General features: G+C 40.5%; 2 protein-coding genes across 3 annotated transcripts; one reads left to right on the top strand and one right to left on the bottom strand.

The window, feature by feature from the left end:
• The first annotated feature begins 184 nt into the window (after positions 1-184).
• Positions 185-9,280, top strand: cep41 (centrosomal protein 41). Of its 2 annotated transcripts, none has more exons than XM_038706182.1 (11): positions 185-282; positions 581-644; positions 767-814; positions 2,045-2,106; positions 3,520-3,586; positions 3,809-3,953; positions 5,472-5,632; positions 5,716-5,783; positions 5,915-6,029; positions 6,177-6,392; positions 7,790-9,280. In XM_038706182.1, exons 1-11 carry the CDS (start codon positions 250-252, stop codon positions 7,915-7,917), a joined length of 1,107 nt encoding a protein of 368 aa, XP_038562110.1. In that variant the 5' UTR covers positions 185-249; the 3' UTR covers positions 7,918-9,280. The 2 variants fall into 2 exon arrangements, with proteins under 2 accessions (XP_038562110.1, XP_038562111.1); XM_038706183.1 differs by lacking the exon at positions 185-282 and adding an exon at positions 369-455.
• Positions 9,281-12,138: 2,858 nt separating this feature from the next.
• Positions 12,139-19,371, bottom strand: LOC119894083 (carboxypeptidase A1-like). Its single transcript, XM_038706588.1, has 12 exons — positions 19,138-19,371; positions 18,197-18,396; positions 17,544-17,625; positions 17,211-17,345; positions 16,933-17,037; positions 15,283-15,384; positions 15,086-15,187; positions 14,870-14,980; positions 14,229-14,319; positions 13,546-13,745; positions 13,298-13,382; positions 12,139-12,612 (listed from the first exon to the last, which is right to left on the bottom strand). The coding sequence occupies exons 2-12, from the start codon at positions 18,280-18,282 to the stop codon at positions 12,425-12,427; spliced, it is 1,287 nt and encodes a 428-aa protein (XP_038562516.1). The 5' UTR covers positions 18,283-18,396; positions 19,138-19,371; the 3' UTR covers positions 12,139-12,424.
• Between the last annotated feature and the right edge of the window lie 6,454 nt (positions 19,372-25,825).

Genomic DNA, 25,825 nt, shown 5'->3' with positions numbered 1-25,825 from the left:
TGAACTTCGCATTGTTTTTACTCAAAAAACGTTTAGATTATTTCTATATGACATGAATGCAGCATGTCGTTAGGGAGCAGCGTCTGCCGCTGCTAAGCAACTAGCTAGCCAGCCATATCGTATGAAAGTGCTTTAAAGGAGAAGTGACGCAGCATCAGCTTCTCTGATTGGTCCGTGAAACAGCACTGACAAATCAGCACCGAGATTGTTAAACTTGGAAATTGATGTTTGGCATTTCGGTTTGAAAAGATGTCGCTCAATCGGGGCATCGGCAATGTGGAGGTAACGTTAGTTTAATGACAGCATTACTTAATTTATTTACCCGCTAAGTGGTAATATTGCACTATTGATAGTATCATGCACTTTGAATACACCGCGGGCCAACAAAATCAAGTGTAGCTATCCCAGCAAGCTAGCTAGTTAGCAGTGTTAAGTTACCAAACGACAGCGCACCTGTAAGAATCATGACGTTTTTTTTAAAGCTCCCATTCTCGCAGGCAAACGTAACTATTGTTAACTGCTACTGTCGTTGTTTATGGCCATACAGCTAACGAAATCTATGGTTGTCTTTTCCTTCTAGTACATGAAAAAAAGGATACCGAAAAACGCTAAGTATCAACATGTCAGAACGAGGCTGGACACAGGTATCTTGGCCATGTGTACTATAATGTTATAAACGAGTGTCATTTGTTTATGCCTAAAATGATTTGTTAATGCTCTTTTTGCCTCATTAATATGAACGTTACTGTCCTTTTTTATACAAAAGGATGCAGCCTTACAAAGTATATGGAAAAATTGGAGGAGATCAAAAAAAGTGAGTAACTCATTTGAAGAGGATTCAGACCTGGCAAGTAATTGTACATATGTGTATAAGCAGGGCTGCCATTAACAGTTATTTTTGTTGTTGATTAATTTGTTAATTATTTTCTTGATTAATCGATTAGTTGTTTGGTCTAAAAAATGTCAGAAGATAGTGAAAGATGTCACCAGTCTTCCCCAAAGCCCAGGTCGATGTCCTCATATGTCTTTGACCGAAAGATATTCAGTTTACTGTCGGAGAGGAGTAAAGAAACCAGAAAATATTCAGTTTTGACTTTTCTTTCTGAAAAATGACAACTTGTTGTTGCTCTATTTATAAGTATCATGTTTTATCTTTCGACTCTACTATATGTACTTTGATGCAAGGACTGCTAGATTGCTGCCCTGTAGGACACATTTAATTAGTTCAGTCCATTGGCATCTTATAAACACTTTGCACTCTGCCCAACTGTGAATAGCTAGATCAAACAGCCTAGTTTGGCAGGATAGTGCAGACACAAATGATCCAATTACAGCAAAATAAGCCATCCTACAGGTCTTTTTCTTAGTGTAATGTGGATGGATGAGAAGAATTTGCTGTCCACTTAAGGTACAATATGCCAACTTGGCACTTGGAATTCCCAAGGATGTGTGGGTTTGTCTTCTCTGTCTGTCCGTCTACTTGAAGAGGTAAACCTGAGAAGTTCTAACCCACTGATATTTCCCAGTTAAATTAGTTCTTTGTGGACAGTGCATTTTGTTTTGACCCATCCCCCGATTTCTCAGGGATAAGTGACACTGATTCCTTCACCCTCCAATGGAGGATTGTACTCAAGTCCACAATTATTCCTCTATGTGACTCACACAGAGTTTGGGGACACGCTGGTCAGGTGTCAGCAGGGGTCTTTGAGAAAGTGTGAGCTAGTGAGGTCACACTGTGGAAAATGCCAGTATCAATAGCACAGATAAAACTGTCTGAGCAGCCGGATTTGGGTGTAGTAGTGGCAGCTTTAGCTAGAAAGTAGCATGGGAACAGACAGGGTAGAGCTGAGGCTTAGTGAAGCATTAGAGGGGGGTGAGGAGAGAGAGGACCAGCAAGACCCAGGTGAGTTGGGAGTAATACATCTGCATGCAATGGCTAAAGTAATTATCACTGTTTTTTTAAACTAGACTGAAGGTGCAAAGTTAGTATCTTTCTCCTAACGTTTCTTAGATTGAAGTATTTGTTTGTTTGTCTTATTTTTAGATTATAGGTATCGAAAAGATGAAATCTTCAAGCGGTTAAAGGTGACAACGTTTGCACAACTGGTAAGCATTGTTTCCTTGCAATAGTCAAGTGAGTTTTATTTATATAGCCCAATGTAGGGCTGGACAATAAAACAATAACAATAATTATCGATATATATTTTTTTTCAATAACAATATAATAAATATTCAATGCATTTTTGATTTTATTCTCTTTAATCAAAAATTAGCACTTAATTTTTTAAGATGTTTATTTTGTTGAGGAAAAAGCTGAAAAACGCTTTACTCATGCATATTTGTTGACAAAGATTTTATCATAATTGTTTTGAATGTTTTACCTCAGATTTGTGAAGTGATCCACTGTTTGGCATCAAGTGTTGCTGGACCTATAAGGAAGAGTTTAAATCACAATTAACCATAAGGTTTCTTAAACTTTCAATCAGAAGCAGAAATCAGCCTTTAAACTTGAAAGAAATAACAATTTGATCCTTGTCATGATAATTATCAATATCGAAAGATATGAAACTTTTTATTTTGATAACATTTTTGGCCACATCGTCCAGCCCTAGCCCAGTGTCACAAATCCCAATTTGCTTCAAGGGCCTGGACAAGCTGTACAGCAGGGGTCGGCAAATAAGTCTGGCATTGGGCCAAATTTTTAGTCAAATTATTTCAAACTCTTGAATATTCATGTGTATGTTTAGCTTCAGTAGAGTGCGGGACTCCCGTTGGGAGAGTTGTATGATCGATCCCAACATCCCGTTTAATCTTTCTTTCTCCCTTGTTAAACAAATTGATTTATAAGGACACTTTTGCACATGCTCACAACAAAGCATGTTCTGCACATCCCGGCGTTTGATCCGCATTCAGAAACCTACGGATGTTTATTTTCATTTCCCTGAGGAAATTCACGGGAATCCAATTACACGTTTACTGACGCCTTTTTCAGGGGTGTTTCAAGCAATCCAGAGAGTCTTTTGAATGTCCTCCAGATCTTTTCAAAGTAAAAGCTCTCAATAAACTCAACATTGCTGCAAAAAACTTTCTTGCGCTTTTATTTTGTAGGCATCACTTAAGAGGAAGTGATTATGTGAGTAACTGTTGCTGTCATGACTGAGATCTATTTCAGCAACGCTATCAGTTTATGTATTTGTTATTTTTCTGCTGTCAAAGCAATTAAATTTTATTTCTTGGGGCAAATCTGGCCCGTCAATTGCCAACCACTGCTGTACAGTATACAACAATCTCTGTCCTGAGACACTCAATTCGATATGTCGTACTCAATGTTTTCGTTTCTTGTTTTTTTGTTGCCTGTATTTTGGAGATGATGGAATGAATGCAGTGAGATAGTCTGATCATTTCCAGTGCTTAATAATTGACAGACTACAGACTCTTTGGACTTTTACTTCTAATTCCTTTGCAGCTTGTCTTCCTAGTACAAGCATCTTTGATTTACAGACTTGTTTTTCACACCAGATACTTCAGGTAGCCTCCGTTTCAGACCTGAATGAAAGTGATGACGGCGAATCACACGGCCCAGAAGGTAACATGGCAGAATTATTTATATCATTTAATATTGTGAAACGTCTTTGTCTCCAGCTTTTATATCAAATGGGTCATTAACATTTCAAAACAAATTTAACTTGTGCCGCCAACATTACCTGTACTGGATATACTGTAATGTATAGTATGTTAAATAGATTTAAGTCTCTGTAGGTGACTGTAGGTGACAGTCTGGTGATTTTCCACTCCCACTGATTTGCAGACGGTCTGTCAGTGGTGTCTGATGCAGACCTAGAGTGTCTGTCTGAACACACCAATGGCTCCCCTCAGGCATCACCTGTTTCAGATCGCCAGGATGCAGGAGACACCAGGGAAAACTGCTACACTGCCAGATCAACACTGCTAAGGTACTGTACAGCTCAGCACCCTGAAAAGCCTTACTGCAACCATCATACTTCACGCAGCACACTATATTACTCAGTTTGGTGGACAACCTTAATGCAAAATACCTTGTATAATTGTGATGGCAGCATTGATATTGAGAACACAACAATTGGTGGTAAAGGTTTGGCTCACGACATTATTTCTAGTTGTTACCCCCTAGGCTCACACCCTCAGTCTCACCTAGCATCCAACAATTACAACCCCTAACCACAAGCCCAGCTGTAACCCTACACCCACCATATCTGTATCAGGACTCAGCATAATGTGGCTCCACGTTTTGTCCCTGAAGACATCTGCCTGCTCCACACCCCAGCCTCCTGTAAGCTGCACAATATCCTCCCTCAATATTTTCGTACCGTCCCCTCCTCTCACCTGCGTCCTCTCCCTACTCCAGCTTGATCAGGAACCCCAGGAGTGAAACTCTATCTGTGGTCTCTGTAGGGGCCACAGACAAAGTCTCTGTAATGACAGAGCTTCACCTTGTGGGGAAGACAGATGGAGAGAGAAAGTAGGGCAGTGCTGCTACATGGAGGAGGGGAGGGGGGGGGGGGGGTACAGCGTTGTTTGTTTAGCTCCATACTTTCATTTGTTGCAGTGTTTTGTACTCTAAGCCCTGATTTCACATTAACTGGTTCAAAACTTGACCGATCAAACTCTCCCTGCTTTAAGAAACAAAATCAGTACTGTCCTGTACTGAGTCGTCCTTGACCGTTACAGACATTAGTAAAATTGTACCAGGGGATGTAGAAGTGGTGCGTCCACCATTGTTGCCATGGAAAATATGTGTTTTACAAGCCAGCAGGTGACAACATAACATCATATATCGGGATTGGTCAAGAGTTTAGTCAACGTTCTAAATCAGTGCACATGCTTGTCTAACCTGCATTAGACTAAAAGTAATTGTCAAGCTACAATACTAATATTTAACGCTATATTAATCATTAAATTAACTGAAATTTAATGATACCTGTCACATATACCAAACAAATTGTAATAAATGGGTGACTCTTTTCACTTTTTCCCTTTTTGTTTTCATTGAGAAGTTGCCACTGCGCAAGTATGGTAAGGCAACCTCACAACATAAACCGTAATTTACCTTGTCTCCTCTGTTATTTTCTTATATTGGATAGAAATAAAAATAAAATAAAAAATAACTTACATTGAACAACAACTTTGAAAAACCTTAAGATAATATGCGCTCTTATCAATATTTTGGATTGAAAAATTATTGATAAGAGCGTTGATAAGAAGGCCACATAGGTTAATTAAAATGAAACGATTTATTCAAGGAGTATAGCTTTACTGAAAGCAATCCTTTGTAGAGACAAAGAGCTGTACATACACATATAAACAAAGAATGGATAGAAATAAGAATAAATAACACGTCATTAAGTTAATCATTTTGAACACATTTTATATAGCCCTGTATTTCTAGCAGTCTGTGACAGGTATTGCAGCCTCTAACCTTTTACCTTTTACAGTGTTATTAGTGGCGTGGGAGAGTTGAATCTCGAAAGGAACAATCACAACATGGAGTCTCTGTTTAAACCTGAGCCGGCTGACAGGCCCTACACAGACTGCCCTTACCTGCTGCTGGACGTACGGGACCGTGACCAATACGACCACTGCCACATCATCAGCGGTAGGTGGCATCAAGCTAGGTTATCAAGCCTTCTGTGCCAAACATATCTATTGTTGTTTTTATGAGCTCTCTCTCCCCTACAGCACACAGTTTTCCCATTGCCATGCTATCTCGAACAATGAACCCCTACACCAAAGAAGTGCTGGCATATGTATCCTTCAACACAAACCACAAACAATGTTTACCTGTCCTGACATTTTTTTATGTAATAGTATTAATGTCAAGGCTTTTTGAAATGCAGTTACAACTGATTATTGACTGAACTTAACCGACAAACTGAAGAAAAATGCAGCTGGGAAGATCATCATCGTGTATGATGAGGATGAGAGAATAGCCAGCCAGGCGGCCACAACCATGTGTGAACGAGGATTTGAGAATCTGTTTATGCTGTCTGGAGGTAAGGCATCGCTCAATTCGTATAGTCTACTTCCTTTAAAAGTAATCTAATCCATTGTGAAAATGGCATTTCATGTATCAGAATAAACTAATCTAAAAACAATAAAATAAAAGATGAAAAGGGCTTTCATCCCATGCACTCTCGCAGGTCTCAAGGTAATCGGTCAGAAATTTCCAGAAGGGCTAACAACAGGCTCCATCCCGCCTTCATGCTTGTCCTCTCCTGCATCAGTGAAGAGGAAGAAGAGCTCTGTGCCGCAGCAGCCATCACAGGCAGCAGAGCAAAGGTGGCGGTTTACATCGGACGAGCTCGCCAAGGTCCAGGAGCAGATGGAAGAGATGCTGATCTCCAGTAACTCCAACAGTAAGACCACACTCAGAAACTCAAAATTCTAATTTCCAATTCAAAATGTAATAATAGGCATCTGTAAGTATGGGCAAAGTAGAGGTTAGTTAGTTATGATGAGTTTATAAGCAGTTGTTGATTTCCAGAGAAATTATATTAAAAATAACTGCTCAATTTAAACCAAAGTAAATGCATGTATTATTGGAAACATTGTTCTCCACATGTGACTGATTGTATACCCGAGCTGACCTGCTGTCCACAAAAACTAGGTAATGTCAGAAATTAATTTATCTATTGGACACTTTCTCCATTAATGTTTTTCCCTTTAATTGATACCAAATTAGATAGTTTGTTCCCATTTTGAAGTTGCCTATTGTGTCCTTTTACTAGGACATACAGTATCTCAAAAAAGTGAGTACATCCCTCACATTTTTGTAAATATTTCAATATATCTTTTCATGTGACAACACTGAAGAAATGACACTTTGCTACAATGTAAAGTAGTAAGTGCACAGCTTGTATAACAGTGCAAGTTTGCTGTCCCCTCAAAATAACACATCACACAGCCATTAATGTCTAAACCGCTGGCAACAAAAGTAAGTACACCCCTAAGTGAAAATGTCCAGATTGGGCCCAAATGGTCAATATTTTGTGTGGCCACCATTATTTTCTAGCACTGCCTTAACCCTCTTGGGCGTGGTGTTTAACAGCATGTGCACTCAACTTCTTTGGTCGACCATGGCGAGGCCTGTTCTGAGTGGAACCTGTCCTGTTGGCCACTGTGCTGCAGCTAAGTTTCAGGGTCTTGGTAATCTTCTTATAACCTAGGCCATCTTTATATAGAGCAACAATTCTTTTTTTCGGATCCTAAGAGAATTCTTTGCCATGAGGTGCCATGTTGATCTACCAGTGTGAGAGCGATAACACCAAATTTAACACACCTGCGACCTTGTAACACTAACGAGTCACATGACAACAGGATGGAAAATGGCTTATTGGGCCCAATTTGGACATTTTCACATAGGGGTGTACTCACTTTTGTTGCCAGCGGTTTAGACATTAATGGCTGTGTGATGTTTTATTTTGAGGGGACAGCAAATTTACACTGTTATACAAGCTGTACACTCCCTACATTACATTGTAGCAAAGTGTAACTTCTTCAGTGTTGTCATGAAAAGATATAATCAAATATTAACAAAAATGCGAGGGACATTCAATTTTGACATCAATTTTGTGAGATACTGTATATGGGACCCAAAAATAAAGTCCATTAAATTCTGTTAACAGGCCTGTTAAGGTCATGAATCAAAATTACATAGCACAACCTAAACTATGAAATTAAGAGAAAATTAGGCTGTTTGCCCTGTCTTATCACTTTGCTACCCTTCAGTATTGTTTGCACATGTTCACTACAGGCCGCATGTCCAGCCGTATATCAACCAGCAGCTCCCAGTCTAAAGCGTCCAGCGCTCGGAGACGACAGAGTTCCTCTACAACTGGGAGGGACAGCGCCAGGGTTCAGAGCAGTAGACCGTGGAAATAACTCTATCTCCCCCTTGTTAACCACACAGATAAACAAACAAACAAACAAACAAACATACCTCTAACAAGTCCATTTATTTTAGGTTACATTTCTCTGCTCCATAAAGAGACACACATCTGATACCAGTCTACAAAATAATCCTACATATGTATACAGACATGTGTAGGATTATTAGTTTCCAATATTGGAAATTACACACACCTTGGGAAAAGTAATTAACACCACACAGAAACAATAACCAAAATCATTCAAACTCAAATTAAGATCCATGGATAGAACATTATCACATTTACAAATGAAAAACATGTTCGTACAAAAGGAACTTTAATTTCAGACTCATTGGTAACCAGTGTAATACTGCACTCTTCACCTCTGGATTTATATGAAACTGTAGCATTTTCCCCTTAATGTTTTTGGTTGATAATATATGTAATAAATTGTTTATATTTGAATGTTGCCTCATCTGTGAACCTGAAAGCTGATGGATCTTTTTGCACTCAAATGAATTTTTCATGTAACACTATTCTCACCTGTTGTTTTTCACCAGCTGATGAACCTGTGCAGATTCACACCGTGGATATAATAGTTTGCTTTTTTAACGTTATGTCTAAAAATGTCCTGTTTAGCTCCATCAGTATGACAGCCACCAAATAAATGACATTCCTAAAAATCATACAATTTCTTTTTGCTGGAGACAGAATATTTGAATGTTGATCTGACAGAAAGGATATTCTGGAAGGAATCTTTGTATTACATAAGATGTCATTTAGATAAATAATGTTACAGAGCTTGATCCATTTTGTAAAATTAAGAAACGTGCTGTATTTTTGTCATTTTCTCCATGTTGTCATGGTGTCTTATTGTGATTCCTGAACTGAAAGTGTATCAACAGCCTTTATGTGCAACGTTTTCGTCCGCTTATGCTGTTACTTGACTGATTTTATTTGTGTGTGTCTGTGTCTGCGTGTGTGTGTCTGCATCAAAGTACTGTAGATTGTGATCATTACACAAACAGATTGGTTGAAACCTTCATACAAATTTCATAATACAAAATGTCATAATACAAAATTGCTGTGTCACTAAAGGAAGGAAATGGGCATTTTTTCATAGCTGTAACCCACAGTTGCATTTGAAAAACAGTATTGCTAATATCCTGTTTTGTTAGCATGGTAATGACTGGCATGGTTCTTGGTCAACTTTCCCTGGTTACACTAACACGGCCTATGAATGAAAATGGAATGACTGCAGCTCTTTTTTTTTTTTTTGATTAATCATATTTCACCATCAGTCTTAACTGACATTAACGATCTGATCACATGATTTGTTTGTAAATGAATGTCAAATAAAGTGTAAAGTGCTGTAGCATGCTTGTTTCCTTGTCAATAAGGCCGTTGTGAAATGTAGACAGAACAAATAGCAAAAGTGGCATGATGAGTATGAGACAGAAAAGTTCAGAATTTCAGCTCTCATTTCTTGGTATTCACATCTAGATGTGTTAAATAACTCAGGACGTACCGCTCAGAGAGCTGTCTATGGGAGAAAAGCAAGCCATTGTCAAGCTGAGAAAGAAGGAAAATCGACCAGAGCCATTGGACAAACATTGGGAATAGCAAGCACAACAATTTGGAATGGTCTGAAAAAGAAAGAAACTACTGGTGTACTGACAACAGACATCCAACAGGTCGGCCAAGGAAAACTACAGTAGTTGATGACAGAAATATCGTGAGAGCTGTGAAGAAAATGCCCAAAACATCAGTAAGTGCCATCAGCAACGACCTCCACAGAGCAGGGGTGAAGGTATCACAATCAACTGCTGGAAGAAGACTCAGAGAGCAGAAATATAGAGGCCACACCACAAGATGCAAACCACTCATCAGCAGGAAGAATCGGAAGTACAGAGCCGCAAAAGTTCTGTAACACAATCTGATGGACTGATGAGACCAAGATCAATCTCTACCAAAGTGTGGAGAAAGAAAAGAAGTGCTTATGATCCAAAGCATACAAGCTCATCTGTGAAGCATGCTGGAGGTGATGTCATGGCTTGGGCGTGCATGGCTGCTTCTGGAACAGGCTCATTAATATTTATTGATGATGTAACTGATGATGGTCGCAGCAGAATGAATTCAGAAGTGGACAGAAACATTTTGTCTGCCAATTTACGGAGAAATGCATTGAAACTAATGGAGAGGAAGTTTATCATGCAGCAGGACAATGAGCAAAGCACACTGCCAACAAAACAAAGGACTTCATCAGGGGAAAAAGTGGAAGGTTTCAGACTGGCCAAGTCAATCACCTTTTCAACCACACCACAGCACTGAGACGGCTCTTGTTAAGGTCTTCAATGACATCCATTTAAACGCTGACAGTGGCAGAATTTCAGTCTTAGTATTCTTGGATCTCAGTGCTGCATTCGACACGGTTGACCACAACATATTACTAGACAGACTTGAAAACTCGGTTGGACTTTCTGGCACAGTACTAAAATGGTTTGAATCCCACTTAAAGGACAGGGACTACTTTGTGTCTATAGGTGATTACACATCTGACAAAAATGACATGTGGAGTTCCCCAAGGCTCCATTCTGGGACCTCTTTTGTTTAACATTTACATGCTTCCATTGGCTCAGATTATGAAAAACAACAAAATATGTTATAATAATTATGCAGATGACACACATATTTACATAACCATTTCACCAGGGGACTATGATCCCATACAGGCGCCGAGTAACTGCATTGAGCAGATCAACGATTGGATGTGCCAGAATTTTATTCAATTAAACAAGAATAAAACCGAAGTTATTGTTTTTAGAGCCAGTGAGGAACAATTGAAAGTCAGTGCTTGACTTCAATCTGTAATGTTAAGAACCACAAATCAAGCCAGAAATCTTGGTGTAGTCATGGACTCAGACCTGAATTTGAGGAGCCATATTAAGACAATTACAAAGTCAGCCTACTATCATCTGAAGAATATATCAAGGATTAAAGGACTTATGTCTCAGCAGGACCTGGAAAAGCTTATCCATGCATTTATCTTCAGTCGACTCGACTACTGTCACAGTGTCCTTACAGGGCTCCCTAAGAAATCCATCAGACAGCTGCAGCTGATTCAGAACGCTGCTGCTCGAGTCCTCACTAAGACCAAAAAGTGGATCACATCACTCCAGTTCTGAGGTCTTTACATTGGCTTCCTGTATGTCAAAGAATTGATTTCAAAATCCTGCTGTTAGTTTATAAAGCACTAAATGGTTTTATAAAGCACTAAAATACATTTCCGATCTTCTGCTTCGTTACGAACCATCCAGACCTCTCAGGTCGTCTGGGATCAGGTCTGCTTTCTGTCCCCAGAGTCAAAACTAAACAAGGAGAAGCAGCATTCAGTTATTATGCTCCGTATATTTGGAACAAACTCCCAGATAACTGCAGGTCTGCTGAAACTGTCAGTTCTTTTAAATTAAGACTGAAGACTTTTCTTTTTACCATTGCTTTTAATTAAATGTTTAAGATTTTTCTTTTATTGTTAACATACACTGCACTGTAACTTTTACTGTCCTGTTTTTCTTTGTTTTTAGCTTTTAATATTTCCATTTAATAGTCTTTTAACCCTGACTGTAACACTGTAACTTTTATTATATTTTATGTTGCTTTTATGTTTTATGTAAAGCACTTTGAATTACCTTGTTCTTTAAAATGTGCTATACAAATAAACTTTTTGCAGTTATTGCAAGCAAGGGTTATTTATTTTGAGATTATTTGTTCCTTTACTTTTGCTCACCAAAGAATGCTGTGGTCTAATACAAATGGTAAATACTCTGCATAGCACCTTTCTAGTCTTTTTGACCACTCACAGTGCTTTTACACTACATAACATTCACACAGTGGTGCAATAGCCACCAGGGGCAATTCTGGGTTCAGTGTCTTGCCTGGAGGAGCCTGGCACTGAACAATCAACCTTCTAATTAACGGGCAACCTGCCTCCTGAACCACAGCCGCCCGGTGATATGTCCTGAGTTGTTTAACACATCTACATGTGAATACCAGGAAATAAAAGCTGAAATTCTGAACTCTTGTCTCATACTCATCTTTTGATCTTAAACCCAAACGTCTTCAGTAAACAACAAAAACAAAGGAATTTGCCTCACCGTTCCAATACTTTTGGAGGGGACTGTACATTTGGATTAAACTTGACAAGAACAAAGTTCCACACTGTACCACACCCAAATTTACTGCATTGTATGTATTTATTTATGGGTGTGGAATGTAGAAGAGCAAACGTGCATACATTTGTGTCCAACATGCATCCAATTTAAAAGGCATAAAATCATAAAGACATGGAACCTGCAGTTTTCTAGTGTGCTCATTTATTTGTCTGTTTGTGGTTATTGCTGTGTCTAAAAAGTAATGTATGTATCAAGTATGATGATGGTGTCTTAAAGATGACATTTTAAAGGTGACATTTGCCAATAATATCCTCTCAACAGGGGTTTCCACTTGTACACACATACACATTAGTAGGGGTTCTTGAAGGTGTGATCCATGATAGCCATGAGAGCCAGCCAAGTCTCCTGGGCGGTGGGAATGATCTGATTGGCTGGCAGAATGAAGCCATAACGGCCGGTGTCCCTCAGCTCGAAGGTGTAGGAGTACTTGATGCCCTGGTTGTAGGTCCAGTCAATGGTGCCACCGCTAGCTTGGTCTATAGTAGAAACAGGTATCACTCAGGGTATTTATATTCAAAATACAGGCTTTCAGGTGGCAGCCATAATGGAGGCCGCCCTGTCACAACAGAACTGTCACTGGTTTGCAATGAGTATGGTTTGTTTCACATTTAAAATCAGTATGTAGAACTGATATATTTCGGACTTTGGCGTCCCCCAGTGGTAGTATGAAAGAAGATATCTTTCTAACAGTTGACAATGTGTTACTATACTGTACGGTGATTTGTGACCCAATTACAAACCTTGAAAAACAGTTAATGAGTAAGTAAATAGTATGTGTCTTGCTCAAGGGCACTTCAGGTCTGACACCCCCCGTGCTGGAAAGCAGTACTAAACTTGACATCTGTTTTTTCCTCCTGTGGAGGTTTACGGTAAATGAATGTAACACAATATAATGCATAGAGTTTAGTTTACTACTACCCTTTGTTAAACATTGTTTTAATGTGTTTGTGAACCTTCTTGTATGTTGTTTGTATTCATCTTTTAGGTTTGTTAATCTGTAGTTATCCTGTTAAATAATAGATTAAATTGTTACATCTACTTGGTAGATTACAGTTGTAATGAAAGCTAGAGTAAGAAAAAGAGAAAAGGATACATCCTGATAATTAGTATTATGTGGGATAAAGTGAAATGAATCTATATTATAGTATTGCTGAAACTTACAGATGGTGTTGATGATGCTGCCATATCTGTAGCTAGTGCCGTACAGGGAGGCCAGGTCAGTGATAGCCTTCTTAGCCAGTTTGTTCTGCGGGAATATTCAAATAGTTTCTCATATATTACATTTTACAGGCAAACCTTCACAGGGACTGCAATTGATGCACCCAGAGAACAAAATCTATCAGTTTTCTCAGTTTGATCATGAAAAACAATTAAAGAAATCATAAAAGGCAAGGATTTCGATTTTTTACCAGCTCAACTTCGTCCTTGGCTGGAGTCCTGGTGTAGCCGTAGGGGTACAGGAGCATCTGGGAGTAGGAATGGATGGAGACAAAGGCCTTGATGTTATTGTGGGACTTCACAAAGTCCACAATGGACTTGACCTCAGACTCAGAATTAGCCCTGGGTCCTCTGTAGGTCTCTGAGCAGGGGTTGCTGCTGGCACCAGCTCCTACACATGGATGACAACATCGTCAGAGAAACTGCAAGAAAAAACATGCCACTGTCTGTCTATAAACACCCACATTTGGTTCCTTGAGACTATATCATACTCATGGCGCAGCCACCAAAATGTGTGTTTTTTATGCAATTTGTATTGTGTCCTCTGCATGTTGGGAGAGCAAAAGACCATCATGTTTAAAGCCACTGCGTGTAGGAATTAAAAATGTGGTGCTTCACCATCTTCATCATCTGATTATAGTACTATTGAGCATGGCAGACAGCAAAGCACACATAATTGAAATTCTATACAAAGTAATTTTGAATGCAGGTGAAATTTATTGAAACTTGATTGAAAAAAAAGAATTACTGACCATTTTTAAAGAAAGCAAAAACCTTGCTGATAATTACTTTAGACGGTAGGCTTGGAGAAAAAAAGTCTTGAGAACATTTCATGCACAGATTGGTAGATTTCAGCTTGAGAGAAAGACATTACCTCCAAAACCAGCATCCCAATTCCTGTTGGGATCGACCCCCACACAGCTGGAGCCAGAGTTCGGCTTCCTTGTCTTACGCCACATCCGGTTCTGAAAACATCAGATGTAACAATTTGTCACTTTTTTATTTCCTTTCCGTTTATGTAAGTCCTGATTTATTTATGATTTCTTTAACTGAGACCCAGAGAAATACACATTAACAGATTCACAATTATTAGATGTGTTATATCATCCTGTAACCTAATTTTCAGCACCAGTTCCTGTCTTTATGTATCTTTCCTGAGCAGATGTTACATTTGAACTTGAATGGATCTACTACTAATGGATCATCTACACAACTTATCAATGTTTAAAAAACATCAATGCATAGAGTAGTTTTATAAAGGAAGTCAGGATTTACAAGTCTTTGTATTCATGTCCTTGAAAGTGGAACAGGAAACACATGCCATGCTAAAATTCACATGACAGTCAGATTACTCTATTATCGCCTGTCATGACAACTTTGGAAGCTAAACAGGGTTCAGAACCTCTGTAGAAGCCTTTAAACGGTACCACAAGGGATTATTGTCAATCTAAAACCTGAATGAAGCAGGAAATCATTCTAAAATCGCTTAGTGAAATCTAGCTATGAGAGGCTCACAGTGGTGTGTGTGTAGGAGAAGCCATCAGGGTTGGTCACAATCTCCAGAAAGATGTCCATCTTGTTGAGGATGGCAGTGAGAGCGGGGTCACGTCCATAATCAGTCACAATCTACTTACAGATATGTAAAGAAGACAATGTTTATTGTAGCAGGTTATTGGTCAGAAGCTGCAGTGACAGTGACAACCAAAAACACTGTGTAAATGATCAAATCACCTTTTTTGCGAACCAGGTGCCGCTGGCCTGAGTGACCCACTCTCTGGAATGGATTCCAGTGTCGAGCCAAATGGCGGGCCGGTTGGTTCCACCAGTGCTAAACTAAAATACAAGAGAAGAATAAATGAGTAGATATACATACAATTATGTGTTTCCTCATTTTTCGTCATTTGCTGGACACTGTTTGTTTTGTTTACCTTAAGCACATTCAGGGGACGACCCTCGTAGCTTTGACCAATCACTATCTTGCTGACCAGGTTGGGATTCTCAGCCACCAGCATGTCCTGGAAACTGTAGATCTAAATCAAAGACAAAATCCTTTATTCACGAGCATCAGTTGAGTATGACATAATTCTGTTTTGTCTTAAGTGAGTTTAAATCTTTTGTGGAAGTACCGTCAAGTTGGAATATAGAGTGCTTTTTTGATGCAGATCATCAGGGATGCATTCAGAGCCAAGTTTGCCAAAGGTGTAAAACCTTCTGTTTTTGTAAGCTAAAACATGTAGTCCTTTTGTTTTGCAGTGTATACAGTTATTTTTTTACATTTTCTATACTTTTAAAAGACACCTTTGGGGATTGCTCAGGCCAAGGGATATCTGACGCAATACAGGGTACAGGCAGCAGACGGGTACAGGGAGGCCAGAAGGGCTGCAGCTTTGGTGGTCGCTGAAGCGAAAACCCAGGTATAAGTTTGTGGAGGCTGTGGAGAAAGACTTTTGTTTGAGCTCAAGGTAGGTCTGGCAAACCGTCAGATGACTCAGGAAAGAAAAGCAATGCTTGGCTTAAGCAGTAGAGGAGAATTGCTGACCCTGATTGGGGATGTTGTCAAGCAGTGGAAAGAGCACTTTGAGGAGCTGTGAATAAGATTTGCCCGGACATGGTGAAGGCTTTGGACAATTTTTGACTGACATGGCTGACATGCCTCTTCAGCATTGTGCGTAGTACAGTGACAGTGCCTGTGGACTGGCAGACAGGGATGGTGGGCCAGAGGGTTTATTCTAATTATCAGGGTGTAACACTATTCAGCAACCCTTATGCCAGGGTACTGGAAAAGTAGGTCGACCAATCGTTGAACCTCAGATCGAGGAAGGGCAATGCAGATTCCATCCTGGTCATCAAACAGTGGACCAGCTAATTACCCTTGCAGCGTTGCAAGAAGGGCCATATTAGGGTTATCTAACATGTGCCCATCCAGTCTACATGTATTTTGTGGACTTGGAGAAGGCTCACAAAAGGCATAGCTTTCAATTTACCAGTTAATCCCTGCTCTCCCTTAAAGACAGGGTGAGGAGCTCAGACATCTGGTGGGAGCTTGTGGAGCTGCTGCTCCTTTGCTTCAAAAGGAGCCAGTTGAGGTGGTTTGGGCATCTGATCAGGATGCCTCCTGTGCATCTTCCTTTGGAGGTTTTTCCAGGTACATCCAGGGTAAACCACGAACACGCCTTAGAGATTGTTTACTTTGTCTCGATCCCCTAGGAGGAGTTGGAAAATATTTCTGCTGCTACCTTTGACCAGGTCCCGTATGAGCAAAAGATGGATGGATTGATGGATGGATGGATGGCCTTTTAAGTATGTATTTGTTTCCATATATTGACTTGACATATATTACTTTTATGGTTTTGTTGTTGGTTGCAGGGGTATTGCCACACTTAAGGGATAAATCAATTCACACACTTTACTTACAAAATACTCACCTTGACCTAGCAAATTGTTAATAACTTATGTATAAATGGTACAAATAACATCTGGATTGTTTTTTATAGATTGGAAAACTATTCAACAAAAGTTGTCTGTGAAAATAATGCTTTTACTGGATGACAGTAGCCAGGGCGAGTGTGTGTACCAACCTCACTGATGGTGTGGTACCTGGAGAAGTCAAAGCTGTCAGTGTTTCTGGGCTCAGCGACACGAGTAGCCAACTCCATCTCCTCCTGCTCATCATCCAGCACAGCCTGCGTGACAAATTGAGTCCAACAAATTTATTTTATTGTTTAGTCAGATTAAGCTTTGGCACAAAAAAAAACACCTCAGACTTCAATGAACCTCAAAACCATGTGAATCTAACTTCAGTTTTGTTACTATTGAAGCAGGATTTGAGAATCCAGTCTGTTTGCAGGTCTCATACCTGTAGGTCATCAATCATGATGACGTACTCAACGTCCTGAGTCTCCAGGTAAATTTTGACGGACTGCAGGCTGTGGTTGGGAACTCTGACATCAATAGGAGTTTTCACATCAGTCACCTCCCTCCAGAAGTCCAGCTGAAAGAAACCACAGATATCACACAACAAATTATATTTTTATTTTAATTTATTCACTAATTGCAAAAGAGTAAGAGTAAGAGTATAAGAGTAGAAACAATAAGGTGTCACTCATTTAAAGCTTTGCTCTTTTATGTTTTACTTTCCATTTTTATTTTAGCATATGTTTTAACTTTATTGTTTGTGGATGATGATTACCTCAAACTCAATAATGCTCTCCAGGTCCTTGATAAGAGACAGCTGGACGTCATCCTTTGCAACAATGCGAAGCACTTGATGTCTGCAAAAAAAAAAAACACACAATGTTTTACATCCTTTTACTCAACACCAAGACAGAAGTTGGGAGACGTGGGGTGAAGTAAGATTTATCAAGGCTGGCTGGTACAGCTTATGCAGAAGTTGACACAAATCATGTCCAAACATCCATGGTTTAACCACCCTGAAAAAAACAAACAATCTGTCCTTGAGATCTTTTTATTGACATCATTGCAACGACAGACATATACCACTAGGAGAAATTGAGAAAATGTGTTTTCCTGTAATTTGGGTGACCCTTTGAAAAGTCACAATGTGCATCAAGTGTGCAGTATTTCCTGTGCTGGCCTTGTAAATTTCCACAGAAAAATAAAAGCCTTTGCATTTATTTCGAAAGTGGAGTTATCATTTTAGGCATCTGAACCAGTTTAAATTGACAGGTTTCACCAGGATACATTCAGGTCAAAAAGGGACAATAAATAGAGTTGTGTTATTGATGTGTGCTAGATATTGATTCATTATTGTTTCACTTACATAAATCACTTATACAGATTACACCCTACACAGTTGTGAGAGGCTCTGGGAGGCCTACTTACCCCTCAAACGTCTCCTTGCCAAGAACGGCCACAAACAGCGCGGTGAGTGCGAGCAGCCCCCTCATCATGACTGACAATGTGAACATGGCAGAGCCGAACACAGGCTTTTATGGCTGACGGTGCCAGGTCATGTGTCCAAATCCCAACCTTGCTTAAGGTGATGGAGATGTGTCAACAGCTGATCGTTTTCCCACACCAGCCTGGAGATAACAGACCAAAAGTTGCACCATGCACCTATATGTTTTTGACATATCTGCCGTTTTGTTCAGTTTACAAAGAAAGAGGAAGGTTGTTCAAGGTATTTATTACATATACATGTTATGCAAACAAAAGAGCACAATAAGTAGTCACATAGAGGAACAAACCTGGGGCTGAAGTGAGTCTGTAAAATGTCAGAAAACAGTAAAGAATTGGAGCCTCACAGCTGTGAGTTTCCGCTTCCTCTTTGTTACTGTTGGGGCAAGATTGCAAGCAGCAAGTAGCTTCAGTGAGCTAAATTTAAACCAGCTGCTGGAATATTTGTGCTGTGAGCTCTACATGTTAGCAGAGAAACACTACCAGTCATGAAACATCTTGAGATGTCAGAGGTCAAAACTTCACATCTGGGGCTTTCACATAATAGGAAAATGAGCTATCCACCAAAAAATGTGACACCAGCACTAACAAAGCCTGCATCGTTGTAGCACTCATAGTTAAAGTAAATAGCCAGCTTTTGCCTTCCACTTCTAAAACAGTCACATTTTAGTGGGCATAGTCATCGAGACTGTTTAAATACTGAGCAATGGAAACCAGATAAGGCATTTTTAAATGACACTAAAATCCAATTCTTTCCTATATCATCACCTTCTAATGTCCTTATCAGAAAATATCACCCACACATTTGAACATCATTTAAAGCAAGTACACACAATAGCAAATTTAAAATCCTTGACATTACTCACTAATTTGACTTCTATCCTCGTGTCCCGGAATCCGCAACTTTGTGTTATGCAACCCAGCTGATAAAGACATAGCAGAGGAAAAATAAAGAGAAAGAACCTGAGAGTCAGAGAGTCAGAGTCAGGTGTGGGAAAACATCTGCTATGATTCACAGACATACAGTCAAGCAGTCAGTGCGTAAGTAAAGAGTCCTTAAGGCACTGAGCTCCTGAGCTGAGGTATCACTGAAGGCAGCCTCCACGGACATCTAAACTCTGTTTTTGTCACAGTGAAGCGGCATTTTGACAATATGTAACTTCCTTATTTTGATGTACTACTTTCTGCTGACACATGTAGTCACTGATAAATGGACTGCACTTATATAGCGCCTTTCTAGTCTTCTGACCCCTCAAAGCGCTTTACACTATTTCACACTATACAAGGTAGATTTATTTATCATTTTAAAGCACAGGGTTCTATAACAAGATGAAGTTTTGGTTCCCTTTTATCCTACACTCACAAAAAGCAAACTTTATGTACAAAAATGAAAAATAAAACGATGGGTGGATAAATAACAAGTCATGCAAATTAAACTATTTTAGATGGTGGCGTGCTGAGGATGAATTGAGGAGTCTCACAGACTTAGAGAAGAAGCCGTTCTGAAGTTTGGCAGCACAACTGCAACTACTTCTGTATCTCTTGCAAAAAGGCAGCAGGGTGATCACTGATCAATGATCTTCTGAGCGGCTATAATCACCTTCAGAGCCCTTGTGTCCTGGGCTGTGCACATCCCATGCCAGTTGGTGATGTTTCCAGTCAGGATGCTTTCTATTGCTCCTCTGTAAATGTTAATGAGAACTTTGTACAGGAATTTTGGCTTCTTAAGTTTCCTTATGCTCCACCTCAGCTCCACTGATGTAGACAGGACTGTGTGCCTTCACCTTCTTTATTCCTAAAATAAACAATCAGCTCCGTGGTTTTGCTGTTAAGCAGAAGGTTGTTTTCTGTGCACCACTCTGGAAGCTTGTTTATTTCCACCCAATATGAAGTCTCATTGTTATTTGATATCCAGCCAATGATGGAGGTGTCATCCGCAAACTTATAAACAGAGTGTCAGAGGATGCAATTATAGGTATACGCAGCATTAGCAGGAGTGGACTGAGCACACAGCCCCAGGGGGCTCCGGTGTTGAGCCCAAAAGTAGAGGTGGTGTGACCGCCAATCTGAACTGTCTGGATCTGTTTGTGAGGAACTCCAAAATCCATTTGCTGAGTGTGGTACTCAAGCCCAGATGACTAAATTTGTCAATCAGTTTCATGGGGGAGATTGTGTTGCATGCTGACCCAAGAAAGTACCATGCAAGGTGACAACTGCTCATCAGAAAGGAAACAGAAACTAATCACATTCACAAACATTGTCTTGCCTAAGGACACTTTGACATGCAGACTGGAGGAGCCAGGGCTCAAACCACTGACCTTCTAATTAGTGGAGGACCCTCTCTATCTCCTGAGCTATGGCCACTGTCAAGAAATATATATTGAGGTAATTAGAAACAGTTTTTCAGGAAGTAAAAATAATTAGATTTTACTAGTCATTTGGATGATGGCGGTAGATATGGCCCAGCTTGTTGTGGTGGCAGCCCGGCTGACGGTGAGTGTCCTGGTTTTTTTTTCTCCTTTTAATCAGTTATTCTGCTTTTTCCTTGGTTTTCTGTTCCCTGCCTGCCTCCCTGTGTTTTCTCCCCTGTGTGCTCTCTCTCCCTCTGCTCCTGAGCCCAGCCAACTACCTGCACCTGCACCTCATCAGCCACCTCGTCAGCCTGCCACACCTGCCAGTAGTCAACCTCGTCCCTGCCTGTATTTCAACCCCGGTTCTCCACACCATTCTTGCTTGATCGTTGTTGCTCCATACCCAGTGCCACTTCTGCATTCATGTTTTTGATTTTTCTCAATTTTCCTGTGCTTTGTTGCTTCTGTCACTAACCCTGTCTCTTTGTCTGCTTTCCTCCCAGGTTCACTCACTCTTGTCCTCCGTCCAGTCGGCTGGGCTCTTCCTCTGTTCCTTTCTTCCTCGGACTTCCCTCATGGCATCCTCCCAGTCCTTCCTTGCCTCCCCGCTTCCTCGTCCCCAGTGTTCCCCGGCTCCCTGGTCCCAGTCCCGCCGGTTTCCCTGTGCCAGTCTTTCCCCGGCATCCACCTCTCCTCCACTCCAGTCCTTCAACCCCCTTTTCCCTTAATAAACCTCCTTCGCTCTGAGCGCTGCATTTGGGTCCTCTCTGTCCCCACACCACACCACCCATAACACAGCTTGAAAGTGACCACAGCAAAAATAGGTAGGTAGGTACATTTTATTGTCACAATGTAAAAGGTTATGATATTGTGCTTTGTAACTCCCTTCTGCTACATAGCAGGCGACATGCATTAATACAGAAGCAATTATAAAAATGGCAAACAGACAAACAATTCAGTGATCAATGGAGCAGTGCTGAGGATGAACTTGAGTTTAAGAGTCTGATCGCTTGGAGGAAAAAGCTGCTCTGCTGTCAGGTGGTGCGGTAGCTGAAACTTCTATCTCTTCCCAGAAGGCAGCAGGGTGAAAAGGTTGTGGCTGGGTGGGTACTGTCCTTTAGTATCCTTTGGGATCTGCGTAGGCACCTCACTGATGCTCGGGAGGTGGGTACCAAGGACCCGCTGCAGAGCCCTCCGGTCCTGGGCCTTGCACCACTGATGTAGACAGGAGTCAGTGATCAGCTCCTCAGTTTTGCTGACTTTGAGCAGTAGGTTGTTCTCTGTACACCACTCTGCAAGATTACTAATGTAGTCTCATCATTCGAAATCCGGCCAATGATGGTGGTGTCATCCGCAAACTTCACAACAGTTCTCTCCATGTCGGGAGATGCAGTTATGGGTGTACAGCGTGAACAGGAGGGGGCTGAGCACACAGCCATGGGGATTCCGGCGTTGAGCACTACAGTGGAGGAGGGGTGTCCACCAATCCGAACTGACTGGGGTCTGTTTGTGAGGAAGTCCAATATTGAGTTGCAGAGTGTTGTATTTAAACCCAGAGTGCTGAGTTTGCTGATCAGTTTCATGGGGGAGATCGTGTTGAATGCTGAGCTGATATCCACAAACAGCATTCTGATACGTTTTGTTTTTCTCAAGGTGTGTGAGGGCTGAGTAGAGGGCAGTGGAGATGGCACCCTTTGTGGATCTGTTGGTTCTGAAAGCACACTGGTGAAGGTCCAGGCTGGCTGGGATGTTGTTCTTTATGTGCTGAAGAACCAATTTCTCAAAGCACTTCATCAGATGGGGGTGAGAGCCACAGGGCGGTAGTCGTTCAGACTAGACACTGCAGACTTTTTAGGTACAGAAATGATGGTGGCTGTCCTGAAGCAGGTGGGAACTGTCTCCTGAGACAGTGAGATGTTGAAAATGTCAGTAACAGCATCAACTAGCTGATTGGCACAGGTTTTTAGTACACGGCCAGGAATGTTTTCAGGCCCAGCTGATTTACTCATATTCACTCTCGGCAGGACTCTCCTCAAATCTGCTGTGGATACTGACAGTGGTCCTCTGGAGGTGGAGGAGATCAAAGCGAACATAAAAGATGTTATGTTCATCTGGTAATGTGGCCTCACACATGATGGAGGAGCGCCTGCTATTGTAGCCTGTGATGTTTTTGATGGCCTGCTGCATATCGTTGGTGTTGAGGTATATCTCCAGTCTCTGCTGATGTCCCGGCACTTTCTTTTCCATATTGATTGATGTATTTCTGTCACAAGTGATCCTAAAATAAAATAATGGAGAACCTAATGAACATTTGGGAGTCTTTGATCGTATTGTTGTTGGTATGCTGTGTGTAAAACATGTGTAAAAAGTTTGAACATCATATTCTTTACTAAAGTTATCAAGTCAGAGAGCAGGGGCAATACAGATAAACACTAGGTCAGCAGGGAACTGTATGATGGCCATCTAGTTATTATAATGGCAGCATTGCCTTAAGGGGACCTGGCTATATAAATGCACTAGTTAATGTTAAAATGGCCCGGGGAGGGTGATGAGCAAATTCAGAGTCACATGTTGTCAATATGCCTTTAGTGTCATTGCAATGTTTCAAATGTTCACTGTGAGTGATTAAACAAGTCCTGTGCTTCATAGTAATAGATAGTCAGTGCACTCTAAAATGACCCAGAGGTGTTACTGTTTTGTTGATCTGATGCTCCATCAAGGAGAAGGCAGTTAAGGCAGAAGTAGGAAAATATTGTGGTCATGGTTAAAGGAAACATGATGGAAGGTAGGAGATGAGGTGAACCCCCATCGCTGATGCGCTGTACACTCAGGCAGGTGAATTTTCTGATCTGGCCAACACTGCCACCTACAGTGTGAGCACTGTCAAGTGACAGGTGTGAGAAAATGGAACTTGATTTACCAACCAATACAGTGTTATTGTTTTTAGAGTACAGATTTTACCTTTATATTTTAAATTTATGGAAAAGACTTCCTGACTGCACAAACTGAAGGTCAAATGAAGGAAATTCACAGCTGTGAGTACACTCAAACTGTTGAAGCCACACTTTGTGGTTCAAGCTGATATGGTGGGTTTATTTTTAGGCATCATATCATTGCTGTTAATTCTAACTTTAAAATGCCTTTTGAATAATCTGTCTGCTTTCTAAATAGCCTTGTACAAGTTTGTAACACATCATAAGGTTGTGTTAAGTTTTGGATACTGCAGAACAAGTGACGACGTCTCTGGTAATGGGAGAAAACAGCTGCCTGAGAGTTTATAGATGCTAAAGAACATTTTGTGTTACAGATGTTCATACCAGACAGCATAGATCAGACATCCCAGTGAAGCAGAGCGGTGCTGAAAAACAGCATCCACACTCATCAAAGCCCATTCCTTGACAGATAACATCATCTGACCTGTCAGGGTGTGACAATGTTGTTTCCTTTAAAAAGGCCAGCAGCAGTTCACAGAGGAAGTTGCTAACCACATGTTTCCTGGCTGTGAGGCAACACAGCTGTTTGACAGGCTTCTCAGTAGAAGCACCAAACATCAGATCACAAAACAAAAAGCTGTGGTGTGGTTTGGTTCAACGTGTGGCTTACTCCAATGCGCGTGCCTACTACTGCATTCAAAAATGTGTAGGCCTATTTCTAAAGCAAAGACACATTTTACCACATTTATGGACTTTTTTTTTTTTTTTTACAACACGCCTTTAAAAAACTTCAAACATCATGACAAGCACAATAAAAAGTAAACTCTCTGGAAGAAAAACTTGCAAATTTAGACTCAAAACAGAAGTTTGAATCTGAAAAATTCTTATCAAATCCTTTGTTACAACAAGAAGACGCCCCTGCTGTTCCCTGATTGGTCGTCCTGCGCGCCTGTGTCCACTTTCTCTATTCCCATTGGTCAATATGGCTATCTATCATAGCGGAAGTGCCGCCTTGAAAATCAATGAAAAGTGAACGAGACCTCCAGAGTGAAAGCCGCGTCAAGTTGAAGAGGGAACGTAAATATTTTACCGGAAGTAAGGACCCTTTCTCTTCAAAGTAAAAGCAAAGAATAACTGCAAAACACAACCGTTTCTACTGTCTATCGTGTACAAATCATTTCAGAACCAAAATTACTTCTATTGGCAAAGGTATGTGTACACATACGAGGTCTTACATTGCTGTCAATGTACACAGAACAAACATAAGCCAAAAGGACATCGAGCTCAACTCAAAACAGACACAAACTACCACACACAGATACACACATAGACACTAAGAATAAAATAAAATAAAAACATTTGTACAGCAAGACAATAGTGCAATGGAGCAGAGTGCAAAGAATGCTGGAATAAATGTTTTTGTGCAGGTATTTTATGTAAGCCTACATTAGGTATTTTTGAGCAGTTTACCATTTACTATGAATACGAGCAAAGTTTGCACTTTTCATGGGACAACATGTTGTTAATTTACATAAGTGCTCCCCTTTCTTATAAAAAAAAAAAGCATGTTTATGTATATTTATTTAATATCTTGCCATTTAGCCCACTCACTTCAAAATGTATTTACCTTATTTATTTTTTAGGCATATAAATGCATTTCTTGACCGTCCTGTTTCTTATTCATTTGACATTTGTCTCACATACAATGCAATAGTCGAAAAGTTCATACTGGTGTTCGTTATTCATCATTGTATGTATGTTTGTTTGTTTGTTTATTAGTGTTAAGTAGAGCTTGCAACCTTTTATCTTGAAAATCCTGATCGGAAACAGCTTTCTTAATTCTGTAAACTTGACCCTGTGCAGAGCAGGACCTCCGAAGAGAAAACGGAGCGTGAACCCGGTTGTTGTAGGCTACTATTTCTCTGGTCCGTTTTCTATCCGTTTTGGGGTTTGACAGCTGTTTTAGTAGCGGCTCCTCTGTTCGCCTCGTCTGGACCGACTAAACGCCGCGCTTACAGACTCAAAAATGGAGATAGAGAAGGAAGTAAAAAGGTAAGATTGCCCCCAAAGTGTACTCGGTATCTCAGACTGACGGGGTAACGCCCTGAAAAGGTGTTCGGAACACTGGACAGGTGGCGAGTTAAGTTACAGTATCCCAATCAAGACGGTCATGTTTGATCTTCTGCTTTCATTTCTGTTTTCAAGTCATGTTTTTGCGTTTACATTTCTGGGAATTAAATTCTATAACTATTACATGCCACTAAACAGCA

The sequence above is a fragment of the Micropterus salmoides genome, unplaced genomic scaffold (genome assembly GCF_014851395.1).
Source record: "Micropterus salmoides isolate LMB-PRFRI ecotype aquatic unplaced genomic scaffold, ASM1485139v1 Ms_hic_scaffold_8, whole genome shotgun sequence".
In the NCBI taxonomy this organism is placed as follows: Eukaryota; Metazoa; Chordata; class Actinopteri; order Centrarchiformes; family Centrarchidae; genus Micropterus; species Micropterus salmoides.
This window is presented reverse-complemented; position numbering and strand designations above follow the sequence as displayed.